The sequence below is a fragment of the Pezoporus wallicus genome, unplaced genomic scaffold, assembly GCF_028554395.1.
Source record: "Pezoporus wallicus isolate ANWC-B61680 ecotype Strahan unplaced genomic scaffold, APGP_CSIRO_Pwel_v1 scaffold_11491, whole genome shotgun sequence".
Classification (NCBI taxonomy): domain Eukaryota; kingdom Metazoa; phylum Chordata; class Aves; order Psittaciformes; family Psittacidae; genus Pezoporus; species Pezoporus wallicus.
The window spans coordinates 2,668,819-2,693,451 of record NW_026642649.1 but is presented as its reverse complement, the minus strand read 5'-3'; the positions used below and the strand labels follow the sequence as shown (position 1 = coordinate 2,693,451).

Below are 24,633 nucleotides of genomic sequence, written 5' to 3'. Positions count from 1 at the left end.
GGCTGCGCTGTGCGGGGCTGTGGGGCAGCGGAGGGAGGTCCGTGCGGAACCCGCGCCGTGTTGTTGCGCAGGCAGCGGCGGGAGAGCCGCGGTGCGGTGCGGTGCCGCCATGGGGAACCAGCTGGCTGGCATCGCCCCCTCGCAGATCCTGTCGGTGGACAGCTACTTCTCGGACATCCACGACTTCGAGTACGACAAGAGCCTAGGGAGCACCCGCTTCTTCAAGGTCGCCCGAGCCAAGCACCGGGAGGGGCTGGTGGTCGTGAAGGTGTTTGCCATCCAGGACCCGACCTTACCCCTGACGAGCTACAAGCAGGAGCTGGAGGAGCTGAAGATAAGGCTACACTCGGCACAGAACTGCCTTCCCTTCCAGAAGGCCACCCTGTCCGAGAAGGCTGCAATGCTCTTTAGGCAGTACGTGCGGGACAACCTTTACGATCGCATCAGTACTCGCCCGTTCCTGAACAACATTGAAAAGAGGTGGATCGCTTTCCAGATCCTCACTGCTGTGGACCAAGCGCACAGATCCGGAGTCCGCCACGGGGACATTAAAACAGAGAACATAATGGTAACCAGCTGGAACTGGGTTCTTCTAACTGATTTTGCCAGTTTTAAACCAACTTATCTCCCTGAGGACAATCCTGCCGACTTCAATTACTTCTTTGACACGTCACGGAGGAGGACGTGTTACATCGCTCCCGAGCGCTTCGTCGATGGCAGTATGTTTGCCACGGAGCTGGAAAACATGCGGGACCCTTCAACTCCTTTGGTGGACTTGGCAAATAGCAATCAGCGAACGAGAGGGGAGTTAAAACGTGCAATGGATATCTTTTCTGCAGGTACTTGGAGCCATCAGGAGGGACCAGCCTGGTGTTTGTGAGTGTGTCAGGGTGCAGACCCAACCCCAAACCTTTCATTCACAAAGTACGCAATACAGTAAGCTACATAACTTCAGTGCATCGCCACGGTATCTAAGAAGGGAAATTGCAAACTGTCCTGTTATGGTTCAGCTCTGCCCTGGGAAAGAGATGGTTCTGCAAGGCACAGACCATCACCACCCTGTGGCTGAGGTTACAGGGATGCATAGTGTATGCCTCATGGGACCCAGGAGGAGGTTAGTCAGTGGTTCACCTAAGGTCTAGCTGCCTGGGGATTGAGCCAGCTTTCAGTTTGGCAATGCTGGCTTTAGAAGTCCCTTCTCATTTCATTGTCCCCCCCCAGGCAGGAAGTTGGATAACTCCATAAGCTCCTGCCATACTCTTGCTCACAAATACTTGCTACAGTCAGACTGCGGGGGTCTGCTTTGAGTCTTGGGCTTGTCTTGAGCAGTTAGCCATACGTTTGGTTGGGTTTTCTGTTTGTGTTTTGTTTTGTTTTTCTTGAAGTGTTTGAAAATCTGAATTTAAAGGTAATGGTGTCTTCATTTTGCAAGCTGCTCTTATGGCTGAACTTACAGGGCACTCCACTGATAAAGCAAGATGCTGACTTTTGGGAGCAAACTGCAGGCATGGGACCTGAATAGAACATGGTTAATGTACATGATGGGGGGGGCTGTGTTTGGAAGTCATGTTGTTTCTCACTGGGCGTATAAGCTTGTGTGAGTGAATATATGCTGTGTCTCAGCATCACTGTGGAAGCAGGGGTTGTTTCTTTACCTTCTGTTAAAGGACGGTGTAGTTTTGACCTACTGCCCGATCTGTGCTGAATTACTGGTGCTCTTCTGCCACGTGACAGTGATGTAGGTTCCTTTTCTGGTGGGGTGTTTTCCAGCTGGCAGGTGGCTGAAGGCACTGCCCCATGTTTCCTGATTGCAAACTGCTCTGCTGTTGTCATGTTTGAAGTAAAATACTTTGGAGATATTTCAGGGACCAAGCGTAATAAACAGTTTTTAGAGCTTGAGATGTTACCTCCTTTCCACAATCTAGCAACTCATTTGCCTTATTTTTAATCGAGCTAAGAGTCACGTAGCGTTTATTCTTATCTGCACATAGAAAGCAAAACTAAAGTGTTTATAATCCTCTGGCATCTTTGACTTTTTGGGGTTTTGTTTTGTTCCTCAGGCTGCGTGATAGCTGAACTCTTCACAGAAGGTGTACCCTTGTTTGATTTATCTCAGCTTTTGGCTTACAGAAATGGTCTCTTTTCCCCTGATCAAGTCCTAAACAAGATTGAAGACCGCAGTATCAAAGAACTGGTAAGTTTGGACTACAGCTTTAGATTTATTTCTGTGGTCTCTTTGTAGCTTTTCCACCTACTCTGGAGACAAACCACTTACTGCTTGGGTTTGGGTTTTGGTTCATTTTGTATTACAAATGTTTAAACCTTTAATCTTTCTCTCCCATTCTCTCCTACTCCTGCCTTTCTCAAGGTCACTCAGATGGTCCATCGTGAGCCAGATAAACGTTTAGCAGCTGAAGATTATTTGAAACAGCAACGTAACAATGCATTTCCTGAAATATTTTACACTTTCCTTCAGCCATACATGGCCCAGTTTGCCAAGGAAACGTTTGTGTCAGCAGATGAGCGCATATTGGTCATACGTAAAGATCTGGACAGCATCGTTCACAATCTCTGTGGGCATGATCGCACAGAGAAAGCCGAGGGAGAGACAAAAGAGAATGGGCTGGTTATTCTGGTGTCTGTGATAACCTCCTGTTTACAGACTCTCAAATACTGCGACTCCAAACTGGCTGCTTTGGAGCTGATTCTTCATTTAGCACCAAGATTAAGCGTAGAGATTCTTCTGGATCGTATTACTCCTTATCTGTTACATTTCAGCAACGACTCTGTGCCCAGGGTGAGGGCAGAATCCGTGAGGACACTAACTAAAGTTCTTGCTCTTGTCAAAGAGGTGCCACGCAATGACATTAACATCTACCCAGAATACATTCTGCCGGGTATTGCACACTTGGCCCAGGATGAAGCCACCATCGTCAGACTTGCATATGCTGGTAAGAGGAAATCCAGTCAAAACTCCTAATCTTCAGCTTTTCTGTCTGTCCTTAACTGTTTTCTCCTCTGCTCAAAATCATCACATAGCTTGCTGGTTTTGGTTCAGTAAATCTCCCCGGAAGTCTCAGAAATGACTGCAGGTAAAGACAGCTGTACTCACTTAAGGTTGATGGCAGCAGCTAAATGATTAATGAGTTGAACACTTAGCAGGTGAGTTTCCAGTGTAGAAGTGCACCCAAACTAAGTAATTGCATTTTAAATAGTTGACAGAATGTGTTTGCTCTCTGATAGATGAGTAAAAGTTTTTGTTGTGGGTTGTTTTTTTTAATTAACATTTAGTCTTCACTGTAGTTTTGCACATAAAAGCAACTTGCAGAGTGTGTACATGTGCTTTGGGCTAGGGCCTGGGTAGAGCACGCAGTAGGTGTGCCTACAGATAAGGAAAGGGTGAGAATTTAGGGAAGCAGCCCTGGCTTTATTCCCTCGATTAGCAAGAGCATAATGAAGAAGTCTTTATGGGGCTAATTATGTGAACAGGGCTTTCTGAGCTTGCCCAGCCTTTGCTGCCTTTATTAGTTAATCTCAGTTGACATTTCATTAGCTCACATTGTTTGCTTAGAGTGGCCTGATTGAACTGAATAAATATGAAATTAACTTAGATCATCTGTGTGTTACTATGCTTCAGAGTTATTTTCCCACAAAAAGAAATTTGATATTCAGGGGCTGAAATTACAGTATCTGCTATGTAATAGACTGGCTTATACTGTAGCAGATGCTTTCTCAGTACATTATTCGGATATGAGTTCTGCTTGGTTTAGAAAGAAGCCCTACAGTTATGCCCGTATTTATTATTTATCATGTACCTCTATCTGCTATGACTAGCATATTTTTAAGTGTGTTGCTTTGTTGTTTGGTTGAGTTTTTTCGTTTTGCTTTGGTTTGGGGTTTTTTCCCCCCCAAAAAGCATAAATGCAGAATCCAGTTGAAAAAGTCTCAGGTGATGTTTTTCTTCTGTTTACTAAGCTGATAAAACTGCTGATAAAACTAATTATTACAGACAGTGTATGGTTAATGAATAGAACTGCTTGCTTCTGATCACCTGATCTTCCACATTTAGGTCTTTATGAAAGAACCATGTTTTCATGTCTCACTTTTATTTGTAAATTAAAAAAAAAATCTAAAATTATAGTATATTCATAATGAATTTTTAAATTAAGTAAGATCAAGCTGAAGTTGTTGAATAAACTGAAATGGAGGAAACAAAATGCAGTCTCCTTTATGCAAGTGCAAGCAGGGTACAGGTCTCAGTACCCATAGACTCCAGTTGCATCTGTTTACACAGAGAATTCTCTCTGTGTTCAGTGGATTGACTTAATTTTCAAACCAAGAGCAGCTACAGTATTATCTGAACTTTGAAAAGGCTGTTTGAACTGTAGATGGTCAGGGCTGATTAAGTTGCCTTAATTTTAAATAGCTTTTAAGAAAGCAGTTTAAATTTCAAATATATATATATATATATATATATATATATATATGTTTAAAGGTAGCCTAATACTTGAGTTAACTTGTATTCCTGTAGGACACTTCTTGGAAGTGCTCAGGCTGGTGACTTGATCTGGGCTGTGGTCAGGCTCCATTGGCGTGCTGCTGTTGTCTTGACCAGCACTCAGAACGGCTGCTTAAGTAGGACTTCTATCTCAATGAGATTATTCCTGTGCCAGCACTGGCCTGACCCATATAATATAACCTAAGTTGCTTCAGCAGATTCCCAACAGTGCAGAACAGTGCCAAATCATATAGAGGTATGGGGACAAATGTTTTAAAACCAGAATCCAGCCCTCAAGGGTAACCCTTAGGATGTGTATCCTGGCGTGGTGTTTTGTTGTTGCTCTTTTGTTGCAGTCTACCACATGGGCATTTTAATTAAGTTAATTGGCCTTTAAATTCTATCAAGTTATTTAGTCGTGAGCCTGAGATTAGGTGGCATTTAGGGCTAGTTCTGGAAGACTGAAGTTAATCCTTGTTACACTTGTTATCCTTTCCACTTGTTTACATGACAAAAGTACTGTGTAATTTGAAGTACTTGGCAGTTTTGCTGGAGTCAGGGTTGACCAAAGCCTGTTGTGTAATTCCAATCCCATTTACCCATCATGACCAGTACTGTCAGTGGTTATGATCTCACGTCAGGAGGATCGTCAGACTGGTGTAAAGTGGCAAAGGAGGACAATTCTTAACCAAACTGTTTTGCTTTGCAGAAAACATAGCATTGTTGGCAGAAACGGCTCTGAGATTTCTGGAGTTAGTACAGCTGAAAAATCTAAATATGGAAAATGAACCAAGTGGTGAAGAGATGGATGAAACATCTCACCCTAATGATAACTATGACACAGGTAATGTCACTTCTACTTACCTTACCTGCTCATAATAGGAAATCATGGGCTAAAGTTCCTAGTTAGTACTGATCTTCCTCACATCTTAAAAGTTTAGCCTTCCTATTAAACGGGGAGAATGCTCTGTCTTGACCAGTGTCAAAGCACGTGTGATACAGTTTCATGCAGAAAAAGACACCTCTGTTCTGAACATTGTGCCAGACAAAAACCTATATAACTGAGCACATTTTTCTTCTCCAGAAGTTCTCAAGGTATTTGTGATGCTGGCTGCCTGGTTGCCTATCCAGCTTTACTCATTTACTCCCGTAAACAAGTCAGCTGCAAAAACATGGCTGTATTCCAAATACTGCTTCCCTTGAAATGGCAAGCAGTGTTAGCTTTCAAAAACCTGTCAAATTCTGGCACAGTCATAGTACTGTATTTTGCAGTCATTCTTCCCTTTCTGTTCTTATGCCTGGCAATTCCTGTCTCTCTTTTTGTGTGAAGGTGCTGAATGTATGGATGCCATTGGGTGGTATCACTGCTATCTGCGCTACTCTGTGTCACAGAGAATGAGTTAAAATCCTAAGGATGGCTTTTCTTTTTCTTTCCCTTGGAAAGGAGAGATGTTAGTAAGTGACCTGGGTGTCAGCTGCAGTGCCATTTAGTGGTGCATGGTTTTCCAGAACAATGCTGGGTCAGTCTTCTGGGAAGAATTGGTGGTTTAAAAGTTGTCATTTATCTTCTGGGTTAAGTAGATCAATCTGTGACTATTTGTAATTGGTAAACATGCCACACATATTCCACCTGGTAGAGCAAAAGGCATGTTTCAATTGTTTCTTAACTAGTTGCAGGATGATAATTTATAAAAGAAACCCCAAAACACACAAATCCTACCAAAACCAAATGTAAAAGAATCCCCTTCAAGTTCTTCACATAAGGCACAGGATGCTCAGAATTGCTGAGGAGTTAGAGAGGAAGACCCATCATGCAGGCTGTGTTTTTAAGAAATATTGTCCCCTATCCCTCAAAACATGCCAGACATGAAAGAAGTAACCCAAGGAAGAAAGAAGTTTGGATGCTTCTATTCGCTTTACCCTATTAGAAACCAAGCATGAGAAATTTAAACCCAGAAGGCAACTCTTACAGCAGAACAGAGAGAGAGTCCTGATAAAAAGCAAATCAGCTGATCATCTGACTGCAGGCAAATGGTAATCACCCCTGCAAAGCTGGGACAACCGTGTGTTTGAGAACCTCCTTGTGCAGCTGCCAGTAATAGCCAGTGCATTAACAATTATGGGTTTTCCATGTAATAGAAATGTTTCCTTAGTCGCATCATGGAGTAGAAGCGATGGGCAAGGTCATCTTCACATTTTTCATTGCTATTGGTAGGGTCACTGCTGATAATTTAATGTAATTGGAAGTTCTCGCTTTTTCAAGTGTTGTTTATTCCTCTCTGTATCCTTAATGAAGCCAATGTATTTACCTAACTCAAAATATACTCTTGATCTGTTATCAGTTCACGAATTTCAAAGCTGATAGATAAGCATATCACACCAGAATTGCCTTGAAGCTTTTTGTTGACTGTTGTAACATTATCACTGACTCATTCTGATGCTTCTTCACGTCTGCATTTCACCTATATATATCTACACCGAGCTGGATCATCTTAGTTGAAGTTACAATGATTTTAGAATATACTGATCTGGGAAGAATGTCTTACGTTTCTATCCTTTCTTGCTTTGCCACCACCTCATGCTTAGTCTGAGGTCTTTGGGGAGCCACTTGTTGAAATTGTTGAGGTTCTCTGGTGTTGTCCCATCTTGCTGAGTCGGGTGTTTTTCAGTGTAATTCCTTTAGCAGCAGGTAGTGCACATGCACGTATTGTTTCTCTCCAACCCAAATGCTCACCCTGTTGTCTCATGCAGAGTTGCAAGCCTTGCATGAAATGGTCCAGCAGAAAGTTGTGACATTGCTAAGTGACCCGGAGAATATTGTGAAACAAACACTGATGGAAAATGGAATAACACGTCTCTGTGTCTTTTTTGGGCGTCAGAAAGCCAATGATGTTCTTCTGTCTCATATGATCACTTTCTTAAACGATAAGAATGACTGGCATCTTCGAGGGGCTTTCTTTGACAGTATTGTTGGTAAGTGTTTGGTTTCAGCCAAACCAAACGGGGAGATAATAATGTCAATTCATTTTTGCATACTGAAAACAATAGTCACACAGAAGTCCTCTCTTATGAAGATTACTACAGTTTATAGGAAAATGCTGAATTGTTGGGTGTAAATGTTTCTTCAGGGAGCAAAGATAAATATCTGAACTAAAAGAAAAATGTATTTATTTTAATACAAGTGAGACTGAGGCATTTAAGTCTGGGTGAGATTAACATAAAATAAACTTTAAATGCTGAGGGGTGTTTTGGGTTTGGGTTTCTTTTTTTGACTTCGCTGTTTTTTTTCCTGAGTCTTTATTAAAGCCACTAAAGCAAAAACTGAATTATGACAAGTAAATACAAAGACTTCTGCAAGCCGTCTTGTAGATGCATCACTTCACTTGTGTGCATGGTCCCAGTAACTTCAGTTGACCTGTTCATATGATGAAAACTATGCGTTGTTGCAGGCTTAAACTATAATTGAATTTTTTTTCAGTGCCTTAAAACCTCACTTAAAGAGTCCTGTGAGCTCAGAGAACTTAACAATTCTAAAGTCTTACCAGTGATGACATCAGGTGTTAAGTATCTGTAATATTCTGTGCATGTTGGAAACTGTTCCATCTTACTGTTGCTGAGAGTCACTCCTCAGGATTTGTGGGTCAAGAAAACTTTCCCATTGCAGTACCTGGGAGGAAAAATGGTATGTCAGGTGCATGGCAAGAAAAATGAGCATGTTCAGACTTCAGGAAGGGCCACTGTGGTAGGCATACATTCCATGATGACTGGAAGCCACAAAATGCTGTGCTGGCAAAACCTGCCAAGATGTGATGCTAGTAACTTGTCGGAATTTGTTTAGAAGGAGCAGTGGGGTTGCCAAAGCACAGGTCAGTGTCCTGGCTTGCAAAACACATGTAGGGAGATGTGAGACAATTAAGTATAAATGTCAAGACATGTAACCTGTAGTTTTAACTCCTCCTCTCTCAGTATCTGTTCAAAACCTCCACAAAAGAATTCAGGTAAAGTTCAAAAGTTACATTTTTGTTTTACACTGCTTTACTTAAAGCTTTTGCACATCTTTAAAACTGAGCTCTAATGTGTTTTAAGTATGTGCAGGCACTGCTGCCTGTGCCTGTGGGCAGATGCCCTTCTCTAGCAAGTGCCACCAAGGGGATTTCTTACTTGTGCTATTTCTCCCTTCTTCCTCTCTTCCTTGTAGCAACGGGTTGCAAAGCTCAGAATTAAGACATGAGCAAGTATATGGATTATTACCTTTTTAGAGTAAAAGTGATAAAGTTATTTTATGTTTAATCTTGATTCTGATGGGAAGATTTAGAGTTTTCTGGTAGTTATCAATCCCAAGTAACTGGACTTGAAGCAGAGGCAGAGGCAGTTATGGTCTGTGCTGAGTACCACATATAACAATAGCATCAATAAGCTTGAGCTATCCATGAAAATCTTTATTCTTGAGAACAATCAGAGGACTTGCCCAGTTGTTTGTGGTAAGGGACGTTAGCTTGATGGATATAAAGCTAGAGGACAGAGGAGAAATCCAGTAAGGTCCATCTTTCTGACTGTTGCCAGAGATCAATTATTACAGATGGATTATCTAATCCAAACAAGCAGTTCCAGATGGCAGTTTCCTGTGGCCAGTGTCTGGTTTTCACATGGGAAAGGAAGAATAGGAAGGCAGTTTATTTTACTGGGATGCAGTTGATACATTTTTGTCCAGCAGCTTCGAAGGAATTACTTTCATTTTGCTTTTGATCTTGGCTTCTTTCTAAGATTTTGAATTATATTTTAGAATCAGATTTATTTTTGAAACTAGGGCCAAGGTGGCTTCCTGTTGGCAAATAATTTGAGAGTATTTAACTAAGTGGCAAATCTCAGAGCCAGTTCAGGCTGGAAGATTTTGAGAAGATTGTTCTAAAATTTCCTTTTTGACTATTAGTGATTCTTTCTTTTGTGGCTAAATGCATGTCTGTGCTTGTAGGCTTCCCTTACTGATAATCAGTCCAGTATCCAGTTCAGACTTTTCAAGAATCTGAATGATACAACCACTGCTAAGTTAAAAAGGCAAAATCCTGCTAACGAAACCATTCATTGTTGCTTACTTGTCACTTCCATGTACAAATGCAGGCGCAGCACCCCTTAGGAGCCCTGCTGGTTTTGCCTTGCTGTTGTAGACTTCTTCTGCTGGCCAGCTGTGTGCTGACAGCTATGCCTGGCGTCTGGATGGACCTCTGCAGGCACAGGGATCTGCTTTTATCAAGCAGTTTTCAGAATGTTGGTCTAACTTTGAATGGAAAGAAGCTTCTTTTTTTTTCCCTAATGACTAATAATCTATTTTGAGACGTCTCTATGGGACAGCTATTTTAATCTCTGGTGAGGGAGAAGTGGCAAGGAAGTGCTACTTTGGATATTTATGTTTTCGTTTTATGTTTCAGGTGTTGCTGCTTATGTTGGCTGGCAAAGCTCATCAATACTGAAACCTCTGCTTCAACAAGGTCTCAGTGATGCTGAAGAATTTGTCATTTATAAAGCCCTCAATGCTCTCACTTGCATGTGCCAGCTGGGGCTCTTGCAAAAGCCCCATATTTATGAGTTTGCTTGTGATATCGGTGAGTTGGAGCACTGGAGAATACATGAGGAAATATGTTAGGAAAAGAAATCTTAGTGTTACAAGATTAGTAGAAATCTTAGTATTACATGAAGCTTCACTGTCAGCTTAGCTGTCCAATATACATACCTATAGTACTGGTTTAGAATCTACGCAAAACTGTGTGAATGAGCTATTGCTAGTCAGGGCATGTGAGTGCTCAGAACTCTTAAAATATTAATTTTGGTGAAGAAATTAGAAGCAGCTTCTCTGATTTTTATATAGGACAGCCTAAACAATATTTAGTCCAAAAGCTTTCTGCTTTAAGATCTTTCCTGTTTTTCGTTACAACCTCCTATAAAGAAAAACTCCTGGTTACTTCTGGAAGTTGATCAGGCACATAACTTGCAAACTCTTAGCCATCAGCCTTTGGGGAAGGGGGAAATCCAGTCCTTCAGACAGTAAATGATCCTTTCTCATCCTATTTCTAGCACCATAAAAACTCATTTAGCTCAATAGAACCTTGAATAGAGTTGGTCTCCTTCCTTATCAGGCTTACAAGTTTAATTTAGATGTGCCCAAGATTTACCAGATATTTGTGGAAAAGAAAATACAACTGATCTTTTGAGATGTTGTCTGCTTCTTCCTAATGTTATGACTTTTCAAATGCCATAACATTATGGGGCAGATGATCTGTGACTGTATCTCGTGGCTAGATACAGTCCTTTGATTACAACTTCTTAGAACCTACATAGAGATACATGAGATAGATTTCTGAGTCTGATAATGTTACAGTATAAATCGTGACTATTCAAGGCAGAGAGGGGGAGAAGGAAAGAATAAAGATTTACTTATCCATAGTAGCCCAGAATAAGGTCGAGACCTATTTTTGGATTAGTCTCCTTTGAAAATCTGGAGTTGACAACAAGGGATTGAAATGAATAAATAGGAAAAATATGCTTTTGGGCAACAGCAAGGAAGCTGAGCAGCATGGACACAGTGAAGTCCATGCAATAGTTTTCTCAGTATGAGTGTTTTAATCTTGGTGCTCTGAAGAAAGGTTCAGTTTCGGGATAATCCTAGGGGAAGGAAATGACATTGCAGGCTGTCATATACAAGATGATTCCCTCTTTTTAATATGAATGATATATTTTAACAGCCTATTACCTTTTCTTTTTTAGCACCTTTCCTGTGTCATCCTAATCTTTGGATATGTTATGGTGCAGTTGGATTTATCACTGTGGTAGCACAGTATTTGAATATTGCTGATGTCTACTGCAAGCTAATGCCATACCTCCATCCCTTTATCACACAACCGATAATACAGGTAATAATTCAAATGCTATTAAAGTGAATATATCTTGGCTAGTCATAACTCTTAAGTCTGTCTTGGGCATAGTCCTGGCCAAGGTTAGTTAGGGTTTCTTTCAAGCAAGGTTAGAGGCAGTATTTTTGGAGCTCAGCTGGCAGATGTTGCCAGAATGGCCATTGCCTTTCACATTTGAAAGGCCATTGTCTCAAATTTGTTGCAAGCTGCAGAACATTTTACAAAGCTTGAAGTCAACAGATACATCTTTGGTTCGAGCCCTTCTCTGCCTTGTTTACAATCAAACTCTTGCAATATTGTGCTAGTTTATAGGAGGCTAAAAGTCATGAAAAGATGGCTGCGAAACAAATGTTTCTGTGTTTTCTGCTTTCATCTTCAAGACCAAGTATTCCAGCCCTGCCCCACTAGCTCATTTGACTGTGGGCCTGACCCTCTGAAAACATGGGCAGCCTGTTAGGCAGCGATTACCAAGCTTGTGACTTCAGCAGTGCTACTGCAAAGGGCAAGGACAGAATGTTCAGCATAAGTGAGTTAAGTAATTTCATAACAGCACATGTTTAGGAATGACCTGCATGATGCTGGTAACATATTCATATTTGTATCCTATTGCATATAACTTTAGGATCTCTAGAATGCATTTCTCAGGTGTTTAAATAAGAAACAGATGCAGTACTTAAACACATGATGCACTTTTCAGCATAACATTTTCTCGTAAGCCAGGCAGGTGGTAACTTCACTAAAAGAATTCTTTTTCCTCGTTTACATCTCCCTAGACACCTTGTGCAGTGTTTTGGGCATTGATTGATAAATTTCTGTCTTATTCACTTCCTGCTTTGTTTTAGTATGTAAGTCTTTACTATGCCACACTAAACATAGTAAGCAAGTAGGGGGTAGTATTGAGTTGAATCATAATGAAGTCCTCCCTTTGGACTCATTTTGAAGTTGTTGTTCATGTAGATGGTCAGCTATGAGATGTGTGTTATAGGAATGCAGTCTTCTGACACTGATGCGAAGAAACAATTGCAATCCCAACCCCATCATCTCCCATTAATTATTTTGAGTATTCCAACCTTTGTACAAGCATTTATGTCATCATTTTGGGCCTAATTAGCTTTAGCCGTTTAAATGTGGGACTGTAACTGGGGAACTATTTCATGGATATGGCTTGCATTCCCCCTGCCATCTTAAGACCTATTCTTGAAACGGCAAAGATGGGGTACTAAAAAGTATAAACTCAAAGGAATGTTGGGGCTGCAAGTAATATGGATTGTGTGCAAGATTTTGTTTGTTCAGACACATTCTATGGACACAAACAGACACTGATTTGCCACCTGGGAGGATAGAAACTTGTTTGTGTTTTTTTCTGTTTCAACAGTAATGAACAATCTTTAGTAGTAAGGAACTGCCCTAGTTAATGATTCGAAATTATGCCCTAACTCATCAGTTTCTTATGATTGTTTATTAATGTCCCAGTAAGCTTTTGAATATTACTTAATTACATCTTGTGCATCCTTATTCCTTTGTATACATAGAAGGAAACCTGGTAATCTGACTGACGCAGGGGAGGAGCTTTTCTAGTTGGCATTTTTACAGCGTAAACAGGCCAAAGAAAGACAGTTTGAAAGATGTACTTGTGGCAGAATTTGTAGTGCCATCTAGCAATACCAAGTTACCATTCTGAGACTGCTGGGAGAAGAGGGAAAGAGAATGGAGAAAACTGGATGTGACCAACATGGATCTTACTTTCAGGAAAGAAGTTGGGTCTAGATTATTTACACAACGATGTGCAATGATTTTGATGTCCTGCATGATTTTTTCTTACTGTAAGTTTGAAACCATCTTTCCAGGACTGAGCTGGAAGCATGATTTTTAGAACATGCATTCAGAGGAAGAGATTAATTTTTGTATCATGCTTGCAACTGTCTAGTTACTGACTTTCACGGTAGGAGAAAAAAATGCAGACACTATAGACATGAGGTGATGGTGTTTACTGCTAGATTTCCTCATGTTTATGTGGATATCATCCTCCTCCACGCTGACTGATCTCTCTTTGTGAATTGCAGATAGATAAAGAAATAGTCCTGCTAAGTGTACTTAAAGAGCCTGTCAGCCGTTCCATATTTGATTATGTCTTAAGATCAAAGGATATCACAAGCCTCTTCCGACACCTTCATATGCGTCAGAAGAAGAGGAATGGTGTTCTCCCTGACTGCCCACCCCCAGAGGACCCTGCCATTGCACAGCTTTTGAAGAAGCTTCTTTCACAAGTAATGTTTTTTCATTGCATACTTCAAAAGTCAGGCTTGAGACACTTGGGCTCTGGATGTCTCCACAGACCCAAACCTTGCCATTGCAGCTGTGAGGGACTTTCAGGCTGAGGTTCTGATCCTGCAGTGTGCTCTCTCCTTCCATTTCTGAGCCAGAAATTAATGCTACTGCTTCTTACATCCTTATTTTAAATAATATTTTCTCTTATTTTGCAGGGGATGACTGAGGAGGAAGAAGACAAACTGTTAGCACTGAAAGACTTTATGTTCAAGTCTAATAAAGCTAAAGCAAATATAGTGGATCAGAGCTATCTGCATGACAGCAGTCAGAAAGGGGTGATTGACTTGTCAGCTCTGGGAATAACTGGGAGACAAGTGGATCTTGTTAAAACAAAGCAGGAGCCTGATGACAAGCGTGGTTGGTATATTTTGTGGTCTGTATAACGTACAGCCTTTCTTTCAGGGTCAGAGAAATTAAGTCTTTAATTTACTCAGCAAGTGTTCTCAGTAATTCAGCCTACATAATTATCACCATCCTTACTGGGTTTGCAGTGAGAAAATTACTGCTGCTATTTGAAATGTGAGGTGGTGAAAGACTGGCATGTTTTGCACCTGAGATTTAAATTACTTTGCATTTGCAGTAGTAGTATGCACCATTTGTTTATCAGGTTGTGACAACCAGGGCTCTAGTGGCCCATGCTAACAGTGTAAATTATAAAGGTTACATTTCTGTGCTCTCTGTTTTCTCTCAGGAAGCATTGAGCTCTAACATATATCTGTGTCAGCTGATTTAACCTAGCAGTAGGGGCTTCCCTATATAAAAAGTGATAAACAGGCCTATAAACATTGGACTTGTATGTAGTCTGAAAGCATTGACCAGCCTGAGTGAATGTTGTCATGATAATGTTTGGATTTTGGGGTTTTATTCTCTTCTTCCACCTCCTCCCTCCTAACTGTTTATAGCTAGAAAACATGTAAAGCAAGACTCAAATGTAAATGAAGAATGGAAAAGCATGTTTGGGTCCCTGGAACCACCAAACATCTCCCAGCCCATATCCAAAGGACATGGGCAAACAACTGATCCTGAAGCCATCCAGGCTGGGAAGCCACTTCGTTCAGAGTCCTCAGCTGGCATTTGTACCACTTTATCATCCTCTCCACAGGTATTACTGAAAAACACTATCTTCACGTCTTAAAGTGATTCAACTGTTTTAAAACCAAGTGGGATGTGGCATTTTTGTTTGTTTGGAGGTTATTAGACACTGGTCATGGTATTCTGTGGTGTCTTCTCTAGTGCAGTAGCTGACTTTCAAGTTGTGCAAGTAGGAATTGAGAGTAGGACAGAAGTAAGTTTAGTCACTTGAATAGAAGAGCTTCACTGACAAGTAGATGCTTTGCAAGAAGGGATGGGGCTTTGTGAATTAGTCAGTCATTAGGTAAGCTGTTCTAGCAGGTAAAACTTTCCCTCAAATTGTATGTCCTGATACGTGTTGTGAGGAGGAGATGTCATGATTTTAACTTGGAACTGGTGTATCACATCACAGCTGCATTTAGGCATCCCATACCTGTAATACTTGGTACTGACTACAGAAAGATGAGCTGAAAGTCCTGCAAGCTGTGGAGGCATCTGAATGCTGTTTCCTGTTTGGTTTCTAGTTGGAGATTAATTTCTAGCTTTAAAAGAGTGTCCACTCCAAACTAAGGGGGAAACACTTCACACTTCACACTTTTCTTTTTAGAGCCCAATATAAAGAAATAATTGTTTGAGAGCTAACCTGTAATTCTGTCTGTCTTGAGAGCTATAACTGCTTCTGTAATCACATAAGAGGTGTGCATGGCACAGCTTCTGCAAATAGAATACAGAACAGACTAGGCAAACAAGGTAGAGTAAGTGAATGGTTAAGCTTTTCTATAAATAATAATTCTCACTATTTTAAATTGTTTTTATGGAACATGAATTCTTTAATGCTAGTTTATTGCTAGTTGATTCAATTTAAAAGAAAAAGCTTTTTCCATTTCAATGTGACCCAGTAATCTTAAGAGCAAGATCTATCTGTGTGTAGAATATAAGGGTTATATTTTGAAGTACTTACCTCTTACAGGCATCTGATGGGGTGGTTGTTCAGCCCAGGAAACCGACTATGCAGGCTCTGAGCAGTACAGCATCCCCGTCTGCACACCAGTTACGCATCACCACTTGCAAAACAGAACTTCAGCAGCTAATCCAGCAGAAGCGAGAGCAGTGTAATGCAGAGAGGCTTGCCAAACAGATGATGGAGAATGCTGAGTGGGAGAGCAAGCCCCCACCTCCAGGTAAATCACAGGCCACCAAGGTGGCTATACAAAAGAATATGTATATATAATATACATGTTTTTATATATATATTATGTATAGTATATATATAACATCATCATCGTGAGGAAAAAATGTGTAAAATGAGGAAAAGGGGAAATTATTAGGTTAGGGAATTTGTCTACTGTGCAAAACACCCATTTGGATGAAAGAGATCATGGAATGTAGAGCTTTACCTTGCAGAAGCAGACCCAAGCCACTGGTCTGAAGCCCAGGTTGCATGCTCTGTTCAAGTGAGTTTTCTGTTTGCAGCCATCCTGCAGCAGCCTCCTCTTGGTTTGGACAAGGGGAGAAGCACTGTGTTGGGAGGTGAGAAGTGTATTTTGCCTGGGGTAGCTGAAGATTTTTGGCCATCCTGTGAATATTGTAACCTCTTGGCCAGGTTTTCTTACCAAGTGGCACATGTACTGGGGTGGGCTGTTAGAGCTGCCCTTCTTTACAAAGAAGCCTGTCCCCACTAGCAGTGTGACAGTGACACAGTGCCCAGCCACCAAAGAGTATGTTCTCTCACACAAATGTGTGTTCTCGTACTACGCTGTTGCATTATTGTTTCTTCTTGTTCCTCCCCTGAAGCAACACCCAGGTTTTGCTGATTAGGGCTCTATCAGCCACTGTGGGACAAAAAATAGAGTTTTAAATCACAGCCATCTTCCTATGGCCACAACTTAAATTCCGAAGCTCCAAATCCCTCTCCAGCATCCTTGTAGGCCCCTTCAGACACTGGAAGCTGCTCTGGGGTCTCCATGCAGCTTCTCTTCTCCAGGCTGAACAGCCCCAGCTTTCTCAGCCTGGCTTCATATATCCTGATACAGCTATTGGTAGATGGGATCAGGGAGATTTTCGTGTTCTTAATTAGACACCAAATTCCATGGGTTTGTTTCTCCCTGTAGGATGGCGTCCCAAAGGATTGTTGGTAGCTCATCTTCATGAGCACAAATCTGCAGTGAACCGTATTCGAGTCTCTGATGAACACTCCATTTTTGCCACTTGCTCAAATGATGGCACAGTGAAAGTCTGGAACAGCCAAAAAATGGAAGGAAAAACCACTACAACCAGGTAGCTTTAACACTCGTGGGGTTTGGGGACTGCTGTTTTAGGAGTGCAAAATAAAGCAGAGCTGGAAGCAATATGAATCACTTGTGAGTGTGCTGGAGATACTGATAATGAAATATACTGATGTTCTTTTTGACATGCAGCTATAAAATACTAGGTTTCAATTAGTTAATGAAAAAAAAAATCACTAGCAAATGCAGTCGTAGCTGTGGTAATTATGGGCTTTCTTACCTCATTTCTGTACATACATAAATATATTCTGGTGCTGCCATTTAAAGCCATCTGAGCTTTTTTTGAACAAATTAGCTTTATGCTTAACTGTCTCATCCACTGATACTTGATGCAGGAAAGCTGTATTACTGGTTGAAGCACAGGTGGTATGGTGTGCTGCTTTGATACAGCCCTAGGATAGACTTTTACTGGTAGGCAGATGTGTGCTTCTGCACCTGGAGACTCCTAACCTAGAGGCTTAAAGATGGAGAGTTAAGCTTGCAGAGGCAGCACAGGCTATGTTGCTTTCTTATTTTGGAACACTTGGAAAATGTTATATAAAAAAGTGTTATTTTCACATGGAAAGTGTTACTACATTACCAGAATGTAATGGTTCACTGAAAATAATGAACCATTGGTTTTAAGTAGGTGTTTGAGAGAAATATTTTTTTAAGTGCCACCAAAAAATGCCTTTTTTTATCCTTCTCCCCCCCCCTTCTCTCTTTCTGTACTGTTTAGATCAATTTTGACGTACTCTAGGATTGGAGGACACGTAAAAACACTTACATTCTGCCAAGGATCCCATTACCTGGCTATAGCTTCAGATAATGGTGCCATCCAGCTTCTTGGTATTGAATCTTCAAAGCTCCCTAAATCTCCGAAAATTCATCCAATACAAAGCAGGTATGTACCTGGGAAGTTAAATCTCACTGCAGAGCTCAAGCTGTTACTATATTCCTCAATTAGATCCCTTGATTTGCTCGAGGCTTCCTGCTGACTGAGGCCCAGGCTGTACTGGAAGGCTGTAATCCATGATCATGGATTCATACTGCTCCATACAGAAGTGTTGATAGGAAATCGTGCAGGGCTGAGAATTCGTAGCTGTAGGTTATTGGTGCCTCCTGTGTCACTGGACTTACTATGAGCCTAAAACAATCAGTCCTCAAGTTCTTTTATTTATGCACTGGGATTGGTAGTTTCTTGCCTCCTCTGTTGCTATATTAATACTTATATAGTGATTTTGGAGGTTCTTTTACAGGTCATTAGATAAATGTTTACAAATGTACAACATGTGGTTTGACCTCAGATTTTTTTCTCCCAGGCTTTTAATGTGAGTAGGGTGGCAAAGATATGGGGGATGGCATACCAAATAGGGGGAGGAGTCTTTGGGGATGGTTTAGTTCTTTCTTACCTCTCTGCGTTTGACCAGTTTTTGAGTATTTGGCAGTGATTCAACAGCTTAGTCTTCCGTATTGATGAGGGACACGTCCAAGCCCCAGCAAATCTAGCAGTCATCTCAAAGACTTCTTTTGTCCAAAGTAAAAGGTGTCTTAAATATCCTCTCCTATTTGGGATTAAGTACAGAAATTAAATAAGCCAAATACAATGGAGGTGGAAACTACAAACCATATTTTCCCTTTTGGTATACACTGTATTTCTGCCTGAGGAAAGTGTCCATTTGCACAGTCAGTAAGTGATTGATGGCAGTATAACGTGAACAGGGGTGTTCCTGCCTGTAAACTCTGGGTAGATGAATATCTGATAAACACGGAGCATGAATTTTACAGAATCACAGGCTGGTTTGGGTTAGAAGGGACCTTAAAGCGGGACACCTTCCACTAGAGCAGGTTGCTCCAAGCCCCATCCAACCTGGCCTTGAACATTGCCAGGGATGGGGCAGCCACAGCTTCTCTGGGCACCCTGTTCAGTGTCTCACCACCCTCTTAGTAAAGAATTTCTTCTTAATGTCTAATCTGTATCTACCCTCTTTCAGTTTAAAACCATTCCCCCTTGTCTTATCATTACATGCCTTTGTAAAAAGTCCTTTTCCAAATTTCTTGTAGGCTTTCTTTAGGCACTGGAAGGCTGCTATAAGATCTCACCAGAGCCTTTTCTTCTGTAGGCTAAACCCAAACTCTCTCAGCCTATCTTCATAGGAGAGGAGATCAGTGCCAGCCCACTGCTCATCTTCATGGTACTCCTCCTGACTCGCTCCAACAGGTCCCACATTCTTCCTGTGTTGGGAGCCTGAGAGCTGAATGCAGTACTCCAAATGGGGTCTCACAAGAGCAGAGTAGAGGGGCAGGATAACCACTCTCAACCTGCTGGTCGCACTTCTTTTGATGAAGCCCAGTACACAGTTGGCTTTCTGGGTTGCAAGTGCACATTGTCAGGTCATGTTGAGCTTCTCCTAGTCCAGAACCCCAGTCCTTCTCCTTAGGGCTGCTTTCAATGCATTCTCTGCCCATTCTGTAGTTGTGCTTGTGATTGCCCTGACCCAGGGGCAGGACTGAGAGACCCAGAGCATGGAGCTGTGTTTATGCTTGCAAAGAGCCGCTGACAGCCTTTTACTAGTTTGTAAAAGGCTCACAGGTCCTATTGGCAGAGAGACTTAAAAGAGCATAAGCATCTGTTGTACTAAAATCACAAATTTGTTTCTGGCAGATGCTTTGAGAAGTGGCATGAAAAGGAAAATGTTCAGCATTAGCTATTGGAAGGAGTCTTGAACTTAGAGGGAGTCATACCTATTTCTAAATTCATTTATTCTTTTAATCCAGGTCCTTAGATCTGAAGGATGATGGCTGTGTGGTAGATATGCATCACTTTAATTCAGGAGCCCAGTCAGTACTGGCTTATGGTACAGTTAATGGATCTCTGGTTGGATGGGATTTGCGATCTAGCAGCAATGCTTGGACACTAAAACATGATTTGAAGTTAGGCCTTATAACTTCATTTGCTGTCGACATACACCAATGCTGGCTGTGTATTGGTAAGCCTGTATTTCTTGTTAGCCTTTCCCTCCCCTTCTGGTTTTCTTTTACAGTAACTATAGCTCCTATAGCTCAAATTTTGCTTGATCTCATTTGCCTAGTATATGCTTTTAAGAAACAAGAGGAGAGAAAACCTGCCTGATCTATTTGTGGAAATTGTTTTGACCTTTAATGCTTGAGGCTGAAGTCTGTCTCCATAGGAATAGAGCACAAGGAGATGGGCAAACCCTGTATATTTATGCTTCTGATTATGGCGAGCTTTCTCTCACCAGGAACAAGCAATGGTACTATGGCATGTTGGGACATGAGGTTTCAGTTGCCTATCTCCAGCCATTCTCATCCCTCTAAGGCCCGCATCAGACGTCTGCTCATGCATCCTGTCTATCAGTCCTGGGTAATTGCAGGTAAAGGATGTCTTAAACTTGTCTCACCGTTGCCAGAGGTTGCTTCTGTTTAGTTTCTTCTTCAAGCTCTAGGTGGAGTGATTTTATTCCCTTGTGGTTTCTCAGGAGAGTATACTTGTGTTCATACTTGTATTCTGCCACTGCTCTTCCTGGCTTTTTGAAATTGAAAAAGAGAGGAAGGAAAAAAAAAAAGTAGTGTTAAGCCATTATGAAAATTACTAACAGCCTTTACAATTCTCATCTTCTGAGCACTAGAGGGTCACTTCATGTGTGCTGTCTGCCACATCGCTTTCAAGGACAAAACCATATAAAAGACAGAACCCAAACCTATGACATACATTGAAGTTGATGGGAATTCTGCCACTGCCTTCAGTGCCTCTGTAGAGCAGAGAATGAAAGGCTGTGTCATTCCAATTCCCACATGAATCTAACCCAGCTGTGTCTTGGGTTAGAGCTTTTGAAAATCTCCCAACATTCCTCATTTGGTGTGCTCACAACTGCGTTATTCTCACTGCACTCACATACTTTTAAGTGTTTGTGTCGGGAATACATTCTGAAGTGGACAAGTAGCTTAAACTAATCCTGCAATAACAAAATTTATGAAGTTGCTGTAAGATGAGAGTAACTTGAGTTTCATGTTTTTCCTTGTCAAAGAAGGATGAGAAGTTATCTTGGGGGGGGGAAAGGGAGGTTTCAATACCTTTTTAAAGGGCTGGAGATTAAAGCAGATTTCATTTAAACTCCTGAAATTAGACCCTTTTGGCTGTAGTGAAGCTGCTTCCAAGTGGTAAATGGAAAAAAAACATGTGCATGGCTTTAGTGCTAGAATAACAGTAACACAAATGCTGCTGAGACTAAGGTGAGAGTGCTTCTATGTTTTATCCTCTATGTCATGTCAGTAGAATGGGTAGTGAGAGCCAGCCAACCTGGTTTATATTTTTGCATTGGCAATATCTTTCCTGTAGCTGTTCAAGGCAATAATGAAGTCTCCATGTGGGATATGGAAACTGGTGATCGACGTTTCACTTTGTGGGCCAGCAGTGCACCTCCTCTTTCAGAACTGCAGGTCTGGTTTCCTTCTTTTCCAGTTTCAGTTGTGTAGCCAGGGCTAGAACAATCTCAGACTCCGTGCTGTGCATCAGCACAGTTATGTGTTTCCATGGCTGAGGCAGTTTGGCACCTGAACTTGCCCTGGGATTTATTTTGGCATCGTAATTGTTTTGTGTCAAAATCAAATTCCCTTTGTAAAACAGCAGTGTAACCTGAACCTTCACTGGTATCTTCTGCTGTGTGTGGAGCGTACTTGTAACACTCACTTGCTATATCCAGTCATGTCCTTAGAAAACCAGGAAGCCTGTCAAACCTGTGAAGATCAGGGCAAAGCCAAAACTCATGGTGTGGCATTGTACTTACTTTTACATGCTATTTCTGGGATTGTGAATGCTTCTGTTAGCATCTGCTCTTTGCACATTCCTTCTGTAATACAATGTCACTACTATACTGAGCTGCTAATTTAAAGCATGAATTTGCTCTTCTTCAGGGACTTAACTGGGGAAGGAGCAATCTGGGATATTTATTGTTCTTAAAACACAAATACATACACAAAATAATTACAGCTGCTTCTAAGTTGGTTTATAGATCTGGAATCTATGTTGGTTAGGTAGATCTGGAATCTACCTAAACTTGAATTTGTACAGGCTATAAAGATTGAAAGTTGAGTTTATTTTGATCATGCCCTTTGCACAGGAAGCTCTATGATTGAAGCTAATTTTCCATTGTATATCCATCCCTTAATGCCATCATACCATAAAAATTGAACGTCCATGTGCTTTTCAGTATCATTTGCCTTCCCATTCTTTTAGAAATAATCTCTTCCATTTGTCATTAAGAATGTAATTTCCAAGATTCCAGACAAGCATTAAATCTGCTGCATTGCTCTCTAAAATGTAGAGAAGCAATTTACCTTAATATATTAAGATGTGGCCCATTGAAGTAACTTGGCATTTGTCAGAAAGATTTGGGAATTGAGTGGATGAATGTGGTAAAGAATGAATTCCCTTTCTGAAGCATGGCAACAGCTATTGGTAATATATTATTTTTATATATCCCTTTTCCCTACTAGCCTTCTCCTCACAGCATCCATGGAATATACTGTAGCCCAGCATCTGGTAATCCCATATTACTGACAGCAGGCTCAGACATGAAAATAAGGTAATAAAACTAGCAACTATTTTGTTTGACACTCTTCCCTACACCCCTGCTGATGTGCTAAATTTTGCCAAGTATTGCCTAAGTCAAAACAATATTGCTGAAGATGTGTTCATTTAGTAAGCATCAGTAAACAGAGAGAATTGTTCTCAGCAAAAGTAGTGCAAAACTTGGTGCTTCTCTGAAACACATGTACCCTTCTGTAAAGTTCTTGATAGACTGCATTGGCAATATAAATCATGTGTAAGCTTGATATGAATGTTGGTATCTATGCACACTCTACTGTGTAGAAGGGAAATAACGTTTGTACCAGCTTTTAAACAGCTATATTAATATGATAAAATTGAACATCTCATCTTAATTTTTGTTTCTTTGTATTTAGGTTTTGGGATCTTGCCTACCCGGAGAGATCATATGTTGTTGCTGGAAGTTCTAATTGCCCATCTGTTTCCTACTACAGGAAGATAATTGAGGGCACAGAGGTGGTTCAGGTATTTTGCTTTGTTTGACAGACATCTATTCTCCTTGCCTTTTGGATGGCCCAGTGGGTCATGTTAATTACATGGTAGCTTTAATTATAATTATCTTACTTTTATCTTTTACGGATGGTGTTGGCCTTGCGTTTTCAGGCCAGAGTTACATGTTTCTTTTGGCTATTGAAATCTAGTGTTTTAACACTTTTGACTTTGATCAGTCTTTGGGATGTCTCTTGTGTAGGATTCAGCAAGTGTGAGATGTACTGGCCCCAAAATGATATGGTAGCAGAACTTTGTGGGTTTTATTACACACCTGAGAGTGACTTTTGGAACTGACAGTGTTGCTAGTTATTGAATAAGCACTGTGTTTTGTTCCAGTTCAGTTGAATTAATGCTACTTCAAAGGTGACTGGAAGAAAAGTCAGTGAGGGTCTGCCTGTGCACTATGATATTTTAGTGCTGCTTCATCTGAAGTTCTTGAATAATTACATTCATTCTATTGAACCAGTTTTATAAAGCCTCTGAGGAGATGTATGTGTCTCTGTAGCTTCTTTTTCCCCTATAGGAATATCAAATCTTAGAAGTAAGTGTAATTGAAATAAATATGAGGAAAAAAAATTATCCCTAGTTACAGCTGTAATGTCAGTCCAGATTAAGAATTAGGTTGTGTGTGATGAAAAGAAGTGAATCAAGGAGTAATAATAAGAAAACTCTCCAAGGGTGGGAGTTTTTGTGTTCGAGTATTTGGTTTGGTTTAAGAGTTTTTTGGTCTTTTTACACTGAGAAGCTAGTATGTGTGACAGTTCCCCCTTGCAACAGCTCACCCTTCTGTAAATAATATTTCTCACTTTGTTTTTTGTACAGGAAATTCAAAACAAACAAAAACTGGGGCCCACTGATGAGACCCCTCGGAAAGGTCCAGAGTCTCTCCCAGTTGGACATCATGATATTATCACAGATATCGCAACTTTCCAGACTACGCAAGGGTTTATAGTAACTGCATCAAGGGATGGAATCGTTAAAGTGTGGAAATAGAGGCTGCACTAATATATAGTATGTAAATATTTGTAATAAAGAAATTGTGTTATAATGAAGTTTTCAAGGACTGTTTCCAGATCATGGAATAGAATGGTCTTTAAAGACTGCAAAGGTGATGATAAAACTGGTTATCTGTATCTTACCACTCTGTTAGCACTTCTTAATCACTTCTTTTAATAAAGATGTTTTGTATCTATACCATTTCCACAAAATGCCAGTCTGTGAAGAAATCGTTTAGCCTGGGTTTGACTACATTGTTCTTAAAGAATCTTTTCAGAAGACGATTTAAAGATGTCCCACATTATACATTCTTAAAGGTTCTAAAAGCAAAGAGCTGATAGAAGTACTTCAGTGTCTGACTGCTGTGTTCAGTCTGAGAAATGAAACGAGAACCAGTGCACTAATGTACCTGTACATTCTAATAACTATAATAAAATCCACTTGAGCTTC

The 24,633-nt window shown here is 40.8% G+C and overlaps 1 protein-coding gene across 1 annotated transcript; it reads left to right on the top strand.

Annotated features, from left to right (window-relative positions):
* Positions 1-54: 54 nt before the first annotated feature.
* On the top strand, positions 55-24,633 carry PIK3R4 (phosphoinositide-3-kinase regulatory subunit 4). The gene is made up of 19 exons (XM_057431422.1): positions 55-839; positions 2,061-2,194; positions 2,369-2,951; positions 5,208-5,342; positions 7,250-7,471; positions 9,925-10,098; positions 11,258-11,403; positions 13,467-13,670; positions 13,887-14,088; positions 14,634-14,833; positions 15,773-15,983; positions 16,914-17,079; positions 17,806-17,970; positions 19,845-20,056; positions 20,330-20,461; positions 21,427-21,527; positions 22,584-22,672; positions 23,052-23,160; positions 24,010-24,633. The coding sequence occupies exons 1-19, from the start codon at positions 110-112 to the stop codon at positions 24,178-24,180; spliced, it is 4,086 nt and encodes a 1,361-aa protein (XP_057287405.1). The 5' UTR covers positions 55-109; the 3' UTR covers positions 24,181-24,633.